General features: G+C 53.4%; 3 protein-coding genes across 3 annotated transcripts; all 3 read right to left on the bottom strand.

Annotated features, from left to right (window-relative positions):
* Nucleotides 1–883: 883 nt before the first annotated feature.
* BO70DRAFT_285400 (putative cell division control protein Cdc25) lies at nucleotides 884–4748 on the bottom strand (the record flags this gene model as incomplete). Its single annotated transcript, XM_025539159.1, has 3 exons — nucleotides 884–1218; nucleotides 1281–1497; nucleotides 1548–4748. The coding sequence occupies 3 exons, from the start codon at nucleotides 4746–4748 to the stop codon at nucleotides 884–886; spliced, it is 3753 nt and encodes a 1250-aa protein (XP_025402162.1).
* Nucleotides 4749–13022: 8274 nt separating this feature from the next.
* Nucleotides 13023–13632, bottom strand: BO70DRAFT_157913 (uncharacterized protein). Its single transcript, XM_025538254.1, has one exon. It carries the CDS (start codon nucleotides 13480–13482, stop codon nucleotides 13147–13149), a length of 336 nt encoding a protein of 111 aa, XP_025402163.1. The 5' UTR covers nucleotides 13483–13632; the 3' UTR covers nucleotides 13023–13146.
* A 2339-nt stretch (nucleotides 13633–15971) lies between these two features.
* On the bottom strand, nucleotides 15972–16432 carry BO70DRAFT_359280 (uncharacterized protein). Its single transcript, XM_025542504.1, has one exon. It carries the CDS (start codon nucleotides 16289–16291, stop codon nucleotides 16067–16069), a length of 225 nt encoding a protein of 74 aa, XP_025402164.1. The 5' UTR covers nucleotides 16292–16432; the 3' UTR covers nucleotides 15972–16066.
* Nucleotides 16433–19107: the final 2675 nt, after the last annotated feature.

The raw sequence follows: 19107 nt of genomic DNA on the forward strand, positions 1-19107 counted from the left end.
GTTGGTCGGGGTGGGTAGGAGAGCGGGTCTTCGGCTGTTGAGTGAGCAAAGACAAGGAAAGGAGTGACAGGTGAGACTTTCACGGTGGAGAAGGTGGTGGGCCGCAGTCGAGAATGGGAGCTGCTGTCTTCCAGCTAGGAACAGGCTTCGGCATCTCTAGCCTCTTTTTTTTTTTTTTGCTTTTTTCCTTTTGCCTTCTGCTGGAGCCACCGTTGCACGGGCAGAACCGGGATTCCTGTCGCTCGGGACGGACGAACGCCGCCAAGGTCTAGTCACTTGGAGGGTCGGTGTGAATCTCGAACTTCTCATCGGTCGGGGAAATGAGGATCGCCAGCAGTCGAGGCCGCGTAAGATCCGGGCGATAGGGGTGATTGGCCGTGCACGCGTCGATATCGGCGTCGAGGCTGGAATCGCGCAGGAACCCGTCGGAGAGAGATTGGGGATCGAGGCACGGTTCGCGGAGAGGAACAAGCGGCAGGGAATAAGGTTGCACGGCGCGGTTAGTGAATCGATATCGTGCCATCGCAGGGCGTCAGCAATGGCGTGATAGGCTCGCGGACGGTCTGGTGAATAGCATCGGCCGGGGGGGAAAGCTGGTGGCTGGTGGCTGGGCGGCGCGCGATTAGGAGCCCCGTCGGACAAGCGGCTGCTGGGAAGGAGGATTTTGCATGGAAAACGGCACTACAGGAAGCCCGATTCAGACAGCAGTCTACGTGGGAACACACATCTTGGTTAGTCTTCACTCGATCACTCGGACGTCTTCCACAGCTCAATATTTCTCGACAAATGCCCGTATCGCCTAGCGAGATCAACCACTGGACATGGGAACAGGGGCAGGGGTAGGGCAGGGGGGGGGGAGAAGAATCCAGAACAAGCGACTTGCTCAACGCGTTGACACTACCATGCTCGCGAGAGTCAAGGCGCTCACCTCTCCACCGGATTTAGCATACCTCGCAATCTTTTCGTCCTCCCTCTCGCGGGGTTCCACTTCCAAGCTCCGATCGTACATGTCATGCACATCGCCCGCCGACTGTAGGTTGCTGAGAATGTAGTCCTGCAGCTCCGGTACCGGCTGCAGCAGATACGGCACGTTCTGGTACTGCTGGATGTCCCGGATCACCTCCGCCGTCTTGGCGCGCTTGTTGAAATTGATCAGTTCCGACGGCGTGAGGGACGGAATGCCGTCTTCGATGAAGGTCAGATCCGTGAGATAGACACCTAGGCAAGAAGTTAGTTGCATGGGTGGCGCGCCGGTTTGCACAATTGACAAGTTTGCCTACCGAAAAAGGGAATGCAGGGCGGGTTAGCCAGATGGAGCGTCTCTCGGTATTCGCCAAAGTTCTTCGTGCTCGCCATGAGCCGGCGCATCTGTTCCAGGATTGTAGACGTACGTCCGCTGACCTGGGCCCACGTCCGTCCCAGTCGGTGAATGGGCGCCGTGCCGAGGGCGGAAATAATCGAAGTCAACGTAGAATAGTTGTTGAAAACGCGGCATTTCTATAAGCAGTCAGTAATCGCCCTCCCAGCAACAGGATCGGGAACCATACATCAGCAACATTGACGAAGTGCTTGATGACGACCACGCGCTTCTTCACATCCGACTGGGTGAGAATCATCTCCGCAACCCAGTTCGTCAGCTGGTTCGAATGAAGAATCAGGGCCTTCACGTTGGTCGCAGGCTCCGGTTCGTCCGGCCCGACCTTCTTTTGCCACGTCTTGTTCAAACACTCCGTAGGCCGAATCTTCGAGTAGAGTCGCGACTCGATGATGGTGAGCTGGCGGGCAAATTCGGTGGGGTCGATGTCCAAGAACTTCAGTTTCTTCATGTTCTTCGGGATGATCGGCGTCGGGGCGGCAGTCGCCTGTGTGGGAACAAGGCGCTTGACGCTGTTGTCCTGCCCCCTGAGACGCTGCTCGATAGCCGCCAGCAGTTGCGGTGAACCCGGGGTCTTCGTAGTCGCGATCGAGTCCTTAGTAAACGCATGGACGTGCTGCAGGAGGCCCATGTGCGCATCGTCGTTGGGCTCCATCCAGAAGTTCTCAAACCAACTCTTCAAGATGTTGACGACGCGGAAACGGATGGGTTTCTGCTTCCGGTCAACCCACATTTGCATTTCATCCGGGTTGAGACCAAACGGGGGCTGGATGTTAAAGCGTTGTGTGATCAGCTCAAAGAGCTCCTCGGCAGTCGTGAACGAGCGATAGGTGAGCAGGAAGGTGTTGTTGAATGACGCATCAAGTTTGTCGTGCCGGGTCAGGTGCTCCACCAACCCTGCCAGGGTTCCGCACTTCAGGGTCGGATTGTCATTCTTCGTATCGTAGAACACTTCGCCTTCGTGGTCCATCTTGAGGAACCAGGGCGTCTCTTCTGGCTCTCGAACGGGCTCTCGAACTGGTGGTTCTCGCGGGATTGCCGCTGGGGGAGCTTGCCCGAAGAAGCGCTGCGCCTTGTCCATGTTGCGTCGCACTTTATGCGAGGAATTATCCACGGCGTAGGAGGATGGGATGCCAATGGACTCCGTGGGAGCTACCGATTGGGACTCTGACCGGCTGTGGATGCTCTTGGCTCCGATGTTATCTCCACCCATGCGACTTTCCGTGCGGAAGACCTGGGTTGGCTCGGGGACCTGCTCCAGCAGAAGGGAAAGCGAGAATCCGATCTGCGAAACGTAGTTCTCGATCTGCCTGTGGACACCCCGAACAGCGATCAAGCGGTCATCAAGCGAGTCACCACGCAGCTCAGCCCATTCATCGCCCAGGGGCGCCGACACCGCTTGGCAGCTGATGACAAAGTCGGCAATCGCATCGTACACTCTCTGCTTCTGCAAGCTGAAGTCAACCAACTGGGGGTTCTGGAAGCTGGTTCCGAGTGGCGCCAAGTTGATGGACTCGACCGCAGACATCCAGGGACGGAACTGTTCGACGACCTTCAGGGCGGCAGTGGAAACAGAATTGCTGAGTTCTTCGTGTTCTGCGATGGTGACAATTTTCTTATCGTTGAGGGTCAGCCGCTCCTCTAGCCGACGGATACTGCCCACAAACGATCTCCGAAGAACATCGATGTGGTCAATCAGGGCCGCATCGAGGGTCACTGACGGTTCAGCTCGCGAATCGCTCGCATCTTGATCCAGGAACGAGGTCGGTCCAGAGTCGCCAACAGACACGCCATTGTTCTGCCAGCAGCCACCCGCAAAACTACCCACGAGGAACCCAGGAACGATGCGGTTAATCGTCTCGCCGCGCTGCTGTCTGGCAACTTCGACGTAGCCATAGACTCCCTGCATCACGCCGTCCGCCTCTTGCAGACACTTGTTGGTGGAATCGGGACCCGGCCAATCTGCAGCTGCAATATGCGACGAGAGCACCAGCTTCGAGAACTTGGACATCATATCTCTGAAGTGGGGGTAGAGGGTCTTGTTGGTGGAGATGATGGACGGGTTTCCCGAGTGGTTGTCAGTCGTATCCGAGCCAGCAGCCAGCAACATGCGCAGATGGTCGGAGATATCTTCCGCTTTTCTGACGTATTCCGACCGATCGCCGTTCATCAACGTCTGGCGATAGGCTTCAACGGCGTGACGCATATTATCAATGAGCAGGGGCCAGGTAAGGTTGACCGAGGCACCGTCGTCGACGAAGTGCGACGGGACTTCCGAGGAAACCGACGGCCGGTGGATGTGATCGGAAATGGAGTTGTTACTGCTGGCGGTCGCGGAGCCATATAGCTTGTGTGAGAGGAGCGACTGGTGAGAGGTTTTGCCCTCGATGATGGATTTGGTGGACGGGGGGTGTAGCGAGTCCATGGAGGTTGCGGGTGACACGCCGTCGAGGTAGGATTGGCGTCGGCGGGACATGGAATCGCGGGAGGTAAGCATCAACGACTCGCCCTCCGCTTCGGATGCGGAGCCATCGTAATCATCCTCGTCCCGTTCGAACCCACGTGCCATCAACTCCGGCGGAGGTCGAGTCTGATCGGGCACGAGAAAGTTGCTGCGGTCGTAAGGGCTCGTTTCGTTGGCAGCCGGGTTCTCAAACGGCAGCTCCATGGTGCTATAGCCGGTGAGAGTGTTGAAGTAAAACAAGCGGCCATCGGGGGTCGCCTGAGGGATCCAGAAGGCGGCCTCCTCCTGCTCCTTGGGAGCCGGGACCCCCTCAATGGGAAGAATCGGCTGCGAGTCGCGAGAATTGCTTGCTGAGTCAACGTCGTCTCCCTCTGGCTCCTCCTCGTAGTCCTCGCCCAAGCCCGACTCCGCGCTCACGTCCTCGTTCTCCAGAGTGTGTGTGTGGGTGATTTCCGGCACCTCGTCGAGTTCGTCCAGATCGGTGATCACGGTACAGTAGTTGCTGGGGAACCAGCCCCGAACGCTGTTGTTGATGACACCATCCCACCAGCCGGTGTCGAGCTGGTTCAACACCTGGATGATGTCGCCCCTCTGGAAACTCAGGCTGGTGTGGTCGTCTGCATCGTAGTCATACATGGCCCGCACGAACAGCGCGGGGGGCTGTTCGGGGCTGGGCGTGTAGCGCCCATCGGTGGCTAGCTTCATGGGAGGAATCTGCCGCTTGGGCGAAAGATCGGCGATGTCGGCGTGGTGGAAGGATAGGCTATTGGCACGGCTCCGCGAGCCGGTCGTAGGGGTGGACACCTGCTCCTCGGTGTACTCAAAGGCAGACGAAAAGGCGTTGGCTTTGGAGGCCAGCGCAGATCCGGTATCGATGGCCAATGGCTCAACCAAGCGGGTGTCGAACATCGAGGGATCCCAGCGATTGGTGGTCGGACAGGGGGGGGGGAGGTAAAGAAGATCGGCACGCAGAGGCCCCCGCAACGTAAGGCTGGAGGAGCTTAACGAAAGGCGTTGTTCATGACTTAGGCAGGTAATTCGGGGGGGTGGTTGTGGTGGTGTAGAGGGGGGGGGGGGGCGGTAACGGGAGGTCGAAAGGTGGGTTGCAGAATCGCCCGCGGGAAAGATAGGTGGATAGATAGCGGCGGCGGCGATGGCAGGGGGAGGGGAAGAGTGAGACACTGGCCACGGAAGAGGATGGCGAAGGCTGATCAATCACACCGACCGTCTGGACTTGGTGGTTGTCAGAGACGGGAGAGGAGGAAGAGGAGTGGTGGTGGTCGTAGTCGTTAGTCCGGCATGGAAGAGATCGATAGATGGGAGGAGAGAGAGGGAGAGCGAGCGAGAGAGAGAGAGAGAGAGAGAGAGAAGAGGAGTGAGTGGACAGGAAAAAGGAGGAGGGCGGATTAGGGAAGAAGTGGGCAGATGGCAGATGGCCTTCCTACTGGTCGGTCGGGGGAAAAGACGAGACGGTTCCCAGCTTACCGTACCGTACCTTCCACACTCACATGTTCCCTCCCTGCACAGTACCTGCTTACCTGCTTACTACTGCCTAGGAGCATGTAGGTACATTACTACTGCTGTACCTTCCTGGTACCTACCTAAACATGTAAGTCCCAAGCTTACTAGTACCTAGTAAGTAGTTAGCTGCTGCTGCGCGGTTATGTAAAAATGCAGTTGAGACGCCAGCCTCGGTTCGGTTCAGTTCAGTTTTCCCCTTCGTTTCTTTTTTTGACGGTGCTTGCCACCCAACAATCTTCAGCCGGCTGAGCCTATCAGTCTCGTCCAACCAGCCCTGATGTCTTACAATCTGCGTGGACGAAGCGCTGTGGCTGTAGCTGTGGCAGTGGCAGTGGTAGTGGTCCAGCAGCAAGCAAGCAAGCAAGCAATCCCTTCCCTTTCCCTACTATTATTCTTCTCCCGCTGGTACGGGAGTACTCGTACTCCGTATCAGATTACGGGCCCGTACCACGGACGCAGCACGAGCCTCTGAGGCTTTCGGATGGCACCGTTCTCCATCGGCGCTCGCCCGCTGCGATTGGAAGAAGGGCTGGGAAAGCAACCGAGCAAAGGGTCCCGAACCATGGATGTCGTCGACCTGCTCCGTCCCATCCAGATCCTTCATTGGCAGCGATGCTACGGAGTATGTACGTGCGCAGTCCGGACCCTAGGAATAGGGAGGGGGCAGCCAACCTAATTACTTAAGACTTGGTCGAGGGTGCAAGGCCGAGACGTTGCCCTGGGCCGTCCAGGGGCTGTTCTGACTCTGACTCTGATTCTCTCTCCCTCTCTCTCTCTCTCTGCATTATGATTCGAGTCTGTCTGTCTGTCTGCTGGCATGTGGTTCGTGTGGATGACGTACTGTCGACACGGAGATCCCGTCCCTGACATAACAGAATATCAATTCATTAATTCGAATAATTCTCCAAACAGGATATATCTACTACCAGATAGAGACCCTCCCCGGCCGGCCCTCTTCCAAGGGAAGGAATCCCCATTCGCGGGTGGGGACGAGGGCTTGACTCGAGTCGCGCTGCAACAGCGAATCGGCAACGGTCAGCCATACCACACCACCTATCTAGTAAGTATAACTAACTGTGTATAACTCACCCCCATCGTGAGAATTACATCGCTCCCCCAAATCCCTTGCCAGGACTCCCTCTTCACTCGCGATGATCCACCCCCACCCCTGTCCATCAACCGCCGCGGAAATGCAAGCCGCCCTGGGGTCTGTGTGCGGGTCAAAACCCACCGCGACTGTCCATGACAGATGACCAGTAACACAGGCACACACAGGCACACACAGGCACACACAGGCACACCACGCCCCAACGGCATCCGGCATTTCCTCTTTGGTCAGGATGCTTGGATCTTCGTTCTGGGAGGTGATCACCAAGGAGTAGATACGATACCTAGGACTGAGGCATTTCTCGACAGAGGCTGGATCATGAGTCCGTGCTCTCTTCACAAATCAGAGCCAGGGAGTAAGTATCCATCCTCCTGCAACTACTATCTACCTGCATACATATACTTACCAGCGGAAGCAAACAAACGGTCTGTCTTTTATGATGCATGCATGTACGTACCTCTCTCAACAGGTGGTATTTTTAGAAGCGAAACGCTATTCCCCGGACGACGGTTGGGTTGGCAATCGGCTAGACGAACGCTCAATTGCAAAGGAGCTGGTCGGGGGTAGGTAGATGGATAGCAACGTCTGGATGGGTTCGTTATCTGGTGCTACCACTATTGGGAGACCTTTGGGGGAGACGAGAGAACCCTGTCCATGAGATAAGAAAGCTGGTTGACGTTGACGAGGAGGGTTTGTTCCCATTCTTGTCGCTCGTGGATATAGCATTCCAGGTCAATAAAGTACTACTTGGGCTCGGCGTCTATCCTTCGCCTGACATAATGTCCCTCCCAGACAGGATTTGGAGAAGCTGGCCTAGTCTGAACATTATATCGTCGAGACGACGACTTTATTCTTGAACTATTCATCATGGATCTCATTGGGTCAATTTGGTCTTGAGATCTCAGATACAGTCACGTCCGAGGGCACGAAACATCTCTTTTCCTCTCTACTTGGAATACTATTCTCGCGAGACACTTGACCTAGAAAAAACTCAAGTGTCAACTTGATACTATCCGAGCAAGACAGACACACCCATCTGATTCCCTACAGTCAAAACTGGTAAAAGTCAGTACCGAGACATCTCTTCACTTTTTTGTCTCGACATCAGCCCCTGTGGTCTGCATTGTTTCTCGATTTCAAACTATTCCTAACGTATCCTATGCTTTCATTCCTATATTTCGTCAACCCAGTTATTTCAATTGATTTCATCAAGTATCTCGTCAACAAGAGGACTCTACCTCCTAATCCTCAACCCAATAGACGATGTATCCCCTCCCCCCCCCCTTCTCTCTCCACCTCCGCCTCAGCCGGACAACCCTCCCCGAAGGGAAATACACCCCGGGCCACCTCCCACCAACAAACCGATTATCAAAAAAAAAATCACCTTCGTAATGAGACTTCCGGAGTCCGCCGATGGATCACGAAAGACGTTCACGAGGAAGCTACGAACCTCACTAATAACTGGAACTAGATCGATTCTCGTATCATATTAGCTCAGCCTTACCAATTATCAGGAATCTGCAGAAGGATGGGGGGTGTTAAGCTGGTAGGTAAGCTGGTGTGGGGATCTCTGAGTAGATGTTTAATTTCTGACACGAATATGGTGTTTATGGTGACGATGGACGACTCTCGAAGGGCAGCGTCGAACCAGACACGTAAATAAACCAGCTGGGGAATATCTATCTACCCGGGTTATATGTTCTACCTACTTATATATAGTACCTACCCATCGTCCACGGATAAACCAGCCAGTGAATACCAGTATGGAGATCCTTCATCAGATCTCTTTGTTAGTTATAGATGGTTATTCACTGTAAAAGGGGTTTGATAGTATATATAATACTACTACTACTACTAGAACAACCCACACCTTATGTCCAGATATTAGACATGCATGGCCGGGATGATAACTTTCACCATAATAATAATAATAATAATAATAATAATAATAATAATAATTAGAAAAAACCGACTATACTGCCGCTGTCAGCTTACCCGACTTCACTTGAATTCTACTCTACGGAGGAATTCGACCTACTCAGGTGCATCATCATGCCATGTCCGTCATTCTTACTTGCATGGGGCCGCCGCGGGCAGTGAATGACACGAGGTGGGAGGTGGGATTGGGCTGACGTTGGATGAGAGGATAGGATAGGATAGGCTAGGATAGGATGTCGCGTGGGGTGATAGATGCTGAGGGGGTTAACTGTTCGACTACATACTTATGAATGGTAGACCAGGGGCGATGTACGTAAGTTAAGAAAGCCTCGTGTTATATACATTGTGCAGCAGAGACATGAATGCCCAGAGGCAGTGCTATACTGTCTACAAGGCCGGATACACCAGTCCCCAATTAAGAAACACAAACACTACACTCACTCAAAACCAGCAAGATAGAGCAATAATCCAACAGTCATAATTAGTGGAACGACCATAAAATGACCCTCCGTCTAATTAATCAAACCCATACATAACGCGATTCCCGGCGGCGGAAAGCTGGCTAAATAAATGCGAAACCGCAGGCCCGGGGGGGACCTCGTCCCGGGGCCGTTAAGCTTAAACGGAGATGGATGCAGTTGGTTGATTGATGTCGGAGGTCGGTCCTTGCGTGGGATTGCGGGATTATACTGTCGTTCATAGGTAGGTAGTGCTTAATGGAATGATTTACCATACAGATAATAGAGGGGCACGGCAGAGCAAGGGAGGGAGAGAGGGAGGGGTATGAAGCCCCTCGCAGCTCTTGGGAGACTAGAAGGGGTCGAGGTCGATCGATCTGGATTGAGATTGACCAGGTTGAAATGTTAGTTTAGAGAGGGGGACTCAACTAGCTTAGCACTCTGTACTCTGAAGTAAGCACCCGAGTAAAGGAATGAATGAAAATGCCTCCAAGGGATGCTGCCCGGAACTCGGAGATGAACCCGGCAGAGCAGGCAGTGCCCCATTATTCGTCTCCCAAACGAAGTCCTCACTTGCTTGCCCCGGGAATTCATCATCCAGACTCTCTCGAATGATCCACATGCTTCGTACTCCTACTCCGGACTCTTCCGGCAACCATAACAACCACCAGATATCTGGAAGTAAACAAGTTTAGCTGATCCAGATCATCCGCCCTAGTCCAACAGTAGCAAGTCCACGGAGTATCCTATCGAGGATCTAGTAACTATCTACTTGGCTCAGAGTCATTCACACTCACAATCCAGTCCAACCAGCAGCATCAGCCAGTAACATCTCCCACTCCCACTCCCAGCCCCTCCCCCTTTTCCATCCTTCCCTCCCTCCCTTCTATCATCCTTCCACGGCCCACCTCACCTCCCCCTTCCCACTTATCCTTTCTAGATCAGCTCCCAAGAAAGATTCTATTGATCAGTATCTAGAAAACTGCTATACTTCTTCCCGCCCATCCCAAACATCCGGTTCGCGACGGCGTCGCCCCAGGATCGAGTCTAGGGTCACGGTCTGTCTAGGTAGGGCATTCTTACTTACTTTCTTGTTTTGTGATTGTGTGTGTGTGTGCGTGTGTGCGTGTCTAACTTCTTGGGGCGTTTCGGTTTGATTAGTGGCGGATGGATTGGCGGGGATCTGAAAGACTGAGTTCTACTTTGTAGCCTGTAGGAGGGGGTGGGAATTTAGGGTTGGGATTGGATGGGATCGTGACTTATCTAGTCTGGCCAGCTATTATTTTTGGTATCTTTCTTCTAGCCTTGTTTCTTTCTTTCTGGAAACATTAACTATCTGGATGCGCTAGAGTTAGTAGCAAATGGGGGGATCCAACCCCGAAGACAGTAGAGACACGGACTCAATATCCAGACAGACAGACCTGGATTGAACCCACCAGCCGCGTTAGCCTTTGAACCACCAACTAACCTTACCATTCTTAATGACTAGACTACTATCTAGATGGATCATGTTGGGGTGTTATCTTCTATCACAATTTATATGACTATCTCTGGGACTGATTCAATACTAGTTCAATAACGGACATGTCCGAGATATAAAGTACTTTATTCTTAACCCCTCTATCTAGATACTCCGTACAAAATATAACACCAGCAAAGTGTATATCCATCCACCTCCACCTCATCATCACAAACAACCCCCCCCAGTAACAGCAAACAGTCCATCGGATAAATCACCCACCTCCCAACTGCATCGAATCGAACCAACCAACCAACCGCACCCGAACCATGGATGGATTCTACCCGCACCCGTCCCTGACAGCCCGCCCCTTTCCTTTCCATGGTTGTGCGTTATATCTACGATCATTTTATCCAATGATCCTGGTAGGTTGGAGCATGCTCGCGGCTGTATACTGTATACTGTATACTGTATACTGTACTGTAGAACATGATATCAGGGGTATTCACCATGCGATTGATTGGTGTTAAGATATATTACTATCTATCGTGCGTACAAAGTACTTAACTATGTCACCGACCCAACCAACCAACCGCCGACCGCCGACCGCCGACATTCACACCGACACCGATCCTGACAGACAGACAGACAGACAGACACTGACCGCCGACCGTCTCATTCTCCTACTCCATTAGTGATGGTGATTGCGACTGCAATTGATGGAGATAAATAGAACAACCCACTCCTTCCACAACCCTTCCACATCCACGATAGCGCTCCGCCTACTTTACAGGAGTACCTACTCCTACTCCTACTCCTACTCCGTACAGCAGCGTCTAGAATAAACCAACCACCGACGTCAGAAAGGGATACATACTCCCTCCCCCAATCTGTATTCTGGATATGGAGATGGAGGGAGGATAACTATAGATGAGATGAGATGAGATGAGATGGTGCGTGTGGCTAGTTAGTGCAGCCCAATAAAGTGCGGACGGAGTACGGTGCGAGATGTGTTCTCTATACCGCAAGTAGACAAGTAGACAAGTACCCTAAACGCTGCCGGCTGACGCAGTGGCTTGCTTAACTACCTACCTACCTACCTACCGAAGTAGCTAGAACTCCGTCCGTACTTGGGTAGAAGATAGGTAGATAGGTACCTAGGTCTAGGTCTAGTCTAGTCTACTGTGGAAGGTCTAGATAGGTCCAGACAGACAGACAGACAGGCAGGCAGGTACCTAAGCGAAGGGATCGCACAATCAATGACGATAATACTTAATATGATCAGCACCGCACGCACAACAAAGGAAAAGAAAAGCGGCGGACGGTGGTAGGTTTAGCCTGTTAGATAGATACAGGTAACTACAGGTACTACCTACTTTGTACAGATCATCGCCCTCTACATGCTATTGTATGGAGTACAGAGTACAGATGAGCAGCTTATCAGGACTCAGCACTCACTCACACCCAGTGAAGAGCGAAGAGAAAGCGGACTGATCGCTGCGTTGGGGCGGTGGGTCAGGCAAGAATCAGAAATCAGAATGTCGATTTGATTTTGATTTTCTTATTATTCCTGATTCGTTTCATCTCGTCTGCCGGACTGGAGGAGTCACGGACAGGAGAGAGAGAGAGAGAAAGAAGGAAAGAAAGAAACTTCTTTTTCAGTCTCAACAGTAGATAGATAGATAGATAGATAACCCGTGTCTTCCACGCGGTGGGACCCTCACGCTCCAGGGAATCCATATTTGCGATGCCATGTGTAAGGTAGGGAATCATCCAGTGTGCCCAAGACAATAAAAGATGGTCTGTGGACAGGAGCGGTCAAGGGGATCCATCCATCCCCAACCCATCCCCAACGAGACAATGACAAAGAGGCATACGATGTACATAGACCCGACCCTCACCGACTCGAGTCGATTCCAGAAGGAGGGACGGACGGAGGGCGGGCAATAATCCAGACCGTTCGGAGATGGAGGGGCAGTTTCGCTACACGCTACTGCCTAATTACGACTTAGTCTGCTGGCTATCGTGCTCCCTATGTAGATGCTGATACGTGATGGAGGATGATGGCCCATCCACCGATCCATCCATCCATCCATCCCAGTAAGAAAGTTGTCGGGACGATGATGGGCGTCCAGCGAGGGAGAGACGTTTCATAGGCTTGTCCGCCTGCCGATGCTCGCTAGTGTAAGGGCCGGGCTCGGGGAAGAGGTTCCTGAAATCCTGCAACGGTACCTGGTGGGGAATGACGCGCGAGGTGGATGTGCATCACTGCATCACTGCATCACTGCATCGGTATCCATGATGATATGATTCAATAGCCATCCATGGGTTGTGTCGCGGACTCCGGCGATCGGGAGGGGGGGGGGGGGGGGTGCCACTGAGTTCGAAGGGGGAGCGAGATAGAAACGGGTAGCTGCAGGGCGAAAACCCAAATCCGAGCCCGTCAGGCGCTGCGAAGCAGATTTATTATTTGTCTTTTGGGTGGGTTTGTTTTGCATCTCTTGCTTGCTTGCTTGCTTGCCTGCCTGCTTGCCCCTTTTTCCCCTTCTTCCATGCCCCTCCCTTCCTCCCACCATGGGGGGGGGGGCGACGAACTGAGCGTGTGCGAGGATGATCGTTATCCCAGAGTCTCACCAGGAATGAATGAATGGGGAACGCGCTTCCCGGAGAAAATGAGCTTGGATCGGAAATGATCGATCATGGGATGGATGGATCGGTATGTACGGGAGATTTTGCACTATTGCCCCCCCCCCTCCCCCCCTCCCCTCCCTTGACCCCGTGCGCCAGCTAGAAAGCCACTGCATGGTCCGTACGCAGGTGGCTCTAGATTATTAGTCTTGCTTGGATGAACGGACGCCCTGAAAACCTGGATTCAGAGCAATTCGAACAATGCTTCATAACCAGGAAAGCAGATAAATCGCCCCCGAGGTCCTGTTTCTTCTTTCCATGATTCCATCCAGGCCAGGACAACTGAGGCGCTGACGGGGTCGGACCGCTGCATGGCTCGGAAAGTGGATCGAGAACTAAATCCTCCCAGGCTGGCTGCTGGCTGGCTGGCTGCTGCTGCTGCTGCTGCGCTGCTGCAAGCAGGGTTCGAGTCGAACCAACCTTGGGCGACCAAAAGTCGGGCGGCTGGACGTGTAGGAATCGAACAGACATTCCGACGACCTTCTCAAAAGCGTAAACCCTCCGGCCTCACCGCTCTATTCCTGCAGCCGCGGCGCCTGGCAGTTCAAAGCGGTGAGCCCGGCGTACCGTAAGAATGGGCCGGTCACGGCGCTAGGCCCGATCGGGATGGAGTCAGGGTGGATGCCCCGACGGAGTACTACTAGTAGGGCTGTCAATCCTGAACAGCGGCCCAGCCACCCAGGGTGATCCTGGTCGTGGGTGAACTGACAACCGGTGGTGAAGGTGACATGCATGGATGGATGGATTGATTGATTGACAGACATTTGACGGTCAACGATGGAGACAACTAATGGATAGACAGTACTCCGTACGGAGTAGATAGATAGGTAACCGGATGGATCCGCGAGTGGGATGGCTCGTCAAGCCCCTCCGTGGATGGTGGCACGGTAGATAGATTAAATCAATGGATGGATGGATGGATGGATAATCCTCGATATCGATTTTGGATGCACGCGATCCTCCTGGCGTACTTTTGCGCCCTCCTCATGGTCATGTGCGTTCCCCTAGTAACTAACCGCGTCGGGTGGGTCAGGCTCGGGGTCCATCGATGCCCCACCCGCATGCCGGGTTTTTACGGGAACCTTATGATGGATACGGAGTACGGAGTAGATACTGGGGACGGTGAGGAATGGAGGTCAGTAACGACGACAACAGCAAGAAACAATAACATGGATGCTATGCTATGCTCTGCTGCCAGACAACGCCAACGCCAACGCCAACGCCAACACCAACGTCAAGGAACAGCACGCCACTTCAGTCGACCGGGTACCTGGGCTGTCGAACCAAATTCCGAGGACAGGCTCGGAACCACCAGCGTCATCTGACCACGGGATGTCTTGTCTGTCTGTCGTCTGTCTTTTGTTCATCATGATTCAGAGAACGGCGACGCGGAACCCGGGCGCGTCTCCGAGTTGTATCTAGTAGATAGTGATAGTGAGGCTGGTTAGGCGCGACCGCGGGCTTGCAGGCAGCCACAGCCTTTCCCAACCCTACCTAGGGTCACGCTGGATTCCAGGCTAACTGCCTCGGTATAAGACCCAGAACCAGAACCACCCACCCACCCCCCCCCATGCCACTTATGCAGAGGGAACTAGGTAGTCGGTGTTAGTTCGACGCATCTCTGGCTTGAATGTAAAACTGCCAAAAACAGAAACAATAGCGTTTGGGAATGATGCAGTCCTGCATCCTTAAAGGGACCAGTCACTGGCTTGAGTGCTGAGTAGGTATCTAGACTGTCTTGAGGACAAAAGGTGTGACTTCTGTCCTACTTCCTTGGTGATAATTAATAATGGGGAAGATGAGGTCCGTTGTGGGTATTGTACTTATGTACCTATCTATGTATCTACATACTTGGTTTCGTCACTCATTGCATCTCCACCCCACCTGTGACAGTGTTTCGTATGTATACTTCCCTAAGGCAGAGAGAGAGAGAGTAGTACGGAGAGTACTAGTACAAAGTACAAAGTAGACAAACGAGCAAAAAGAAAATCAGATCTGGTGTTATCTCGCTGACTGAAGGTTTCTTCAGCATCTGCTGATTGAGATGCTGGGGTCGTTCGTCGGGGTTGGTCGCCGCCGCCGCAGCAGCAGCTGACCCTCAGCCGAGCTGGAAGGCAACCAAACCAACCCATGCGCCGGGCTGAGTGAGTCTCTGACCATCGCGACGACAACGGTGGTCAGTCACTCCCTCCTCACAGAGAGTCCAGTCCATAGGGCGTCGTCTTTTCATTTACCCCTTCGGTGCAGGGGGGGCGCCCGGTGGAGGACGATGAGGCGATTCCCAGAAATTAGGTACACAGCTACCTAGCTAGTAAGTACTTCGATATCTACCGCTCCCGAAGCACTGGACGATGATCTGTCAAGCCCCGGAGAGACATCACATCGTCAGCATTATTCTCCTATTGCTGCGTGATGACGGGTGGCTTTTCCTGGCCAAGCATGCTTTCCAGCCCAGATGATACCTCAATAGATACGATACATCCATGCCCATGCCCATGCCCTTGCCCTTGTCTGGCGGGACTGACTTGGCAATCTGACTTGACTTGACGGGCCGAGAATCTTCAGTCAGTGTTGTAGATACCTGTAAGTAAGTAGGTACTAAGTAGGTACGAAGTAAAGTACTCCATAGGTTCGTGTCAAAAATCCATGCATCATTGGACATTTGAGTCGAGATTAAACTCTCGTCATCGTGACGGACCGGGGCAAGGAGGAGAAGGAGAAGGAAGGAAGGAAGGGAGGGAGGGGGTCTGGAACAACGGCATCGCTCGATTTGAAGATCCACCGGCTAGTTTCGACGACGCATCCCGACTACGGCGGATGCAGTTAGGCCGAGAACCCAATTCACACAAATTGGATCGCGAGGAAATGAGCAGGTCGCGGATGATCAAATCGCTAGCGGGTGGTCTACGTAGGGACGGGGATCCTAGCGAAGTCGATCCCAAGGAGGGGAGGGGGGGGGGGGGGTTGAAAGTGACGACTGACGACTGATGAGGACAAGGAGGGGGATGGAAGGAGGGGGAATAGAGGGGTCAGAGGGGTAAGTAGATGGTTAGATTCAATCCGTGGGTGGCAGGTTGGTTCGATGGTGGATGAACCATGAAGGCTCTCTCTTCCGAGCAACGAATGGAGCGGGGATGGGGAGGACAACTCCTGGATTCAGATTGATAGGAAAGGAATGAGTGGATGGATGTGGATGTGGATGTGGATGTGGATGTGGATGTGGATGTGGATGTGGATGTGGATGTGGTGCTGGATGGATGGATGCCTGCTGAAAGGACATCTGGTTTGTACTGTGCTGTGTGTGCGTGTGTGTGTGTGTGTGTGTGTGTGTGTGTGAGGAATGGACAGGCCTGTTTGGTCGAATAGCCCGCCTAGCCAGGCTAGGCGAAGAGAGGCCGTGGTGGAAATGAAGGGCGCGGCTACACGGATCCGTGGCATTTCGCAGTCGTCGGATCCCTGTCGGAGGGGCAAGGGAGGGGGGGGTCGGGGGGCTGACGAGGGGCGAAAAAAAAAAAAAATTGGACGGTCGGGAGGGGAAAAGACAGACAGAAGGAGGGAGGGGAGGGAGCATTGCCAATTCGCCTGGAAGGTCCCCCGGCCTAGCCTCTTCCAGATGCTCTCTAGTCTTCTCTTGGCCCTCCTGGGCTCCCTTCTCCTTCCCTTCTTATTACGGTGGACCGGGTGCATGCAATGACCAAGATACAGTAGTAGTACATCGACTGCAATTGTATTGCAATCAATCTCCTTGCAATCGTTGTCGACCTGACCTTTGCACTTTGCCCTTGGGACTTGGAGACTTGGAGTCTGGACGGCCCCGCAGCCGACTGTACCAAGTTTGCATTTCAATTCTGCGCTGTCAGATAGGGATGGGCGATAGGGATGCCCCCCCCCGACGACAACTACGGCTTACTATTACCCCTCCAAGAATCCCGATGAATAATGAGGGCTAGGGAGGAAGGATACACATTATTACTCACAGCAGGTAGGTTGTCCGAACCGTTTGGAAGTCCAGTTTAGCAATGTGTTCAACCTGAAGGGAGCCAGCCAGCCAGCCAGCCAGCCCGCCAGCCCTCTCAGTCAGTGACTGCATTATTGTACTCCGTCCCCATCGGACTACCTGGTCCCCACTGAACAAAGTTACATACCATACCGTATGAAGCTGCCCTCATGCCTCCCTCAGACCAGAACCCCACAATGAAATAATGGCGACGGAAGTCGAGAGAGTCGCGAGATCCGTAGAGTCCGACATACAAAGTTCATCGCATGGATTGTCGTTGGCAAGCCAGAATACCCATCGAAGCATGATTCTTCTTCTAGGGCCTCCGGAATACCTGGCCGCGACTGCACGAATCAGGCTGCGCGAGGGGCGCCATCACCCAACAGGGATAGGATCAATATCGGAGTGGGTTAACCCTAGCAGGGGATATCTCCCTCCCCAGGAGATGGGGAGGGCAGAAGGATGATACTACTGCTATGTAGATAGAAATAATAATGATGAAATAACTGACCATGAGTATTAGGATAACTCATCAGGGGAAACATGTAAGATGCTGCCCAATGTTGTGCATATGAAGAGTAACGTTTGTTTTTCGCTCGGATTATTTTCTCGGATGTCGCGAGAGTTTTTTTCTTTTCTTTTCGCGATGTCCTTTTTTTTTTCCCTTGGTAGAAGGAAGTACCGGAGAGAGAGAGTGTGTGTGAGTGTGTGTGTGGGCGGCGGATCGAACAGGCCGAGTGGATGGATATACAAAGTACTCCGTAGTCTCCCTTCCCTTCGACCACGCCTGGCCTCCCAAACGGTCGATTTCAGCCAGTCGAGCAAGAACCCCGGCTGAACCGGGTTGACGGGTTGGAAGGCTACTACTGTACGGCCCATGTGGGCTGCAGTGGGCTGGTCGGCTTTGTTTTGTTGTGCTGTCGTAGTGTCGTTTTTAGCGGGTGTGTCGACTTGATTTATTTTTCGCTTTCTGATTTCTTTTCTTTTCTTTTTTTTTTTTTCTCTTTTTCCGGTTTGTTTTATTTTATTTTCTTGCAGCGAATTTCAGAATTATTATTATTATTTTTTCGGGTGATGTCTCTTTGGGGAAATATGGGTCCGCAAAGGAAAAGTGGACGTGTCCTAACCGGGTTGCGTTTAGCCCGGGAACGCCGTTAGTCAGGATGGGGAGCGGGGGAGGGTGATTGGGCGAGGAGGGGCGACGCGGGTGGCAGTAGGGGCGTCGGTGCGTGGGCTCATCCGGGGACTGGCCTGTTCGTTCGCTTCTTCCCCCCCCCCGCCGACGAGCCCCTCTTTCCCGCCTCCCACTTCCACTTCCACTTCCACTTCCACTTCCCTGTTGGCACTGCTTTGCTTTGCGTTGCTGCTCTGCTGCGCTGCCCGTCGCCCAAACCCGCCAACACCGCCGTCGCTGGACACGACCGCCTCACTGTCTGTCGCGATCCAGCGATCGCCCGAGTCGCCCTTGGGCTTGTGCCCACGTCCTGGCGCGACTTGCTGCCAGTCTTGCGGTCTTGCGGTCTTGCCCTCCAGTCTTGCGGTCTTGCACCCCTCGCTCGCTCACTCTCTCCCTCCCTTCCCTTCTACTTTCTCCTCATCCCATCCCATCCCCCTCCCCTCCTCCTCTTACCCATTCTTTTTCTCTTCCTTCCCTCTTCCTTCCCTTCCTCCCTCCCTCTCTCTCTCAACGCCTCCCCCTCCCTCCTCTTCTCCTCCTCTCCTCTTCTTTTCCCTCTTCCTCTCTCGGAGTAGCATTCAACATTGGTTCTCTTCCCTTTTTCCTTTTTCCTCTTTTTTGTTTTTCTTTTCGGTCGTCCTTTCCCTCCATCCTTCTCTAACCCCCCCCTCCTCACCCCCCCTCGGTTTCTTAAAGCCGCCACCTCGATTCTCCCCTCTTGTCCGCCTGTGGCTGGACCCCCCCCCCCCCTCCCTCTCTCCATCACAACTGCCCGCCAGTATTCCCCCACACAAGGAATGATCAGGCACCAAACCGAATTCCTATCGTCAACCCGCCTTCAGAACCGGTGTGAAATTACGAAAGGGACGATAGCGCACTCCCCCGTCACGTCGCTGCTCTACTGAGACTCCCCGTCGTGGTT

This window comes from Aspergillus heteromorphus (genome assembly GCF_003184545.1).
Source record: "Aspergillus heteromorphus CBS 117.55 chromosome Unknown BO70scaffold_4, whole genome shotgun sequence".
In the NCBI taxonomy this organism is placed as follows: domain Eukaryota; kingdom Fungi; phylum Ascomycota; class Eurotiomycetes; order Eurotiales; family Aspergillaceae; genus Aspergillus; species Aspergillus heteromorphus.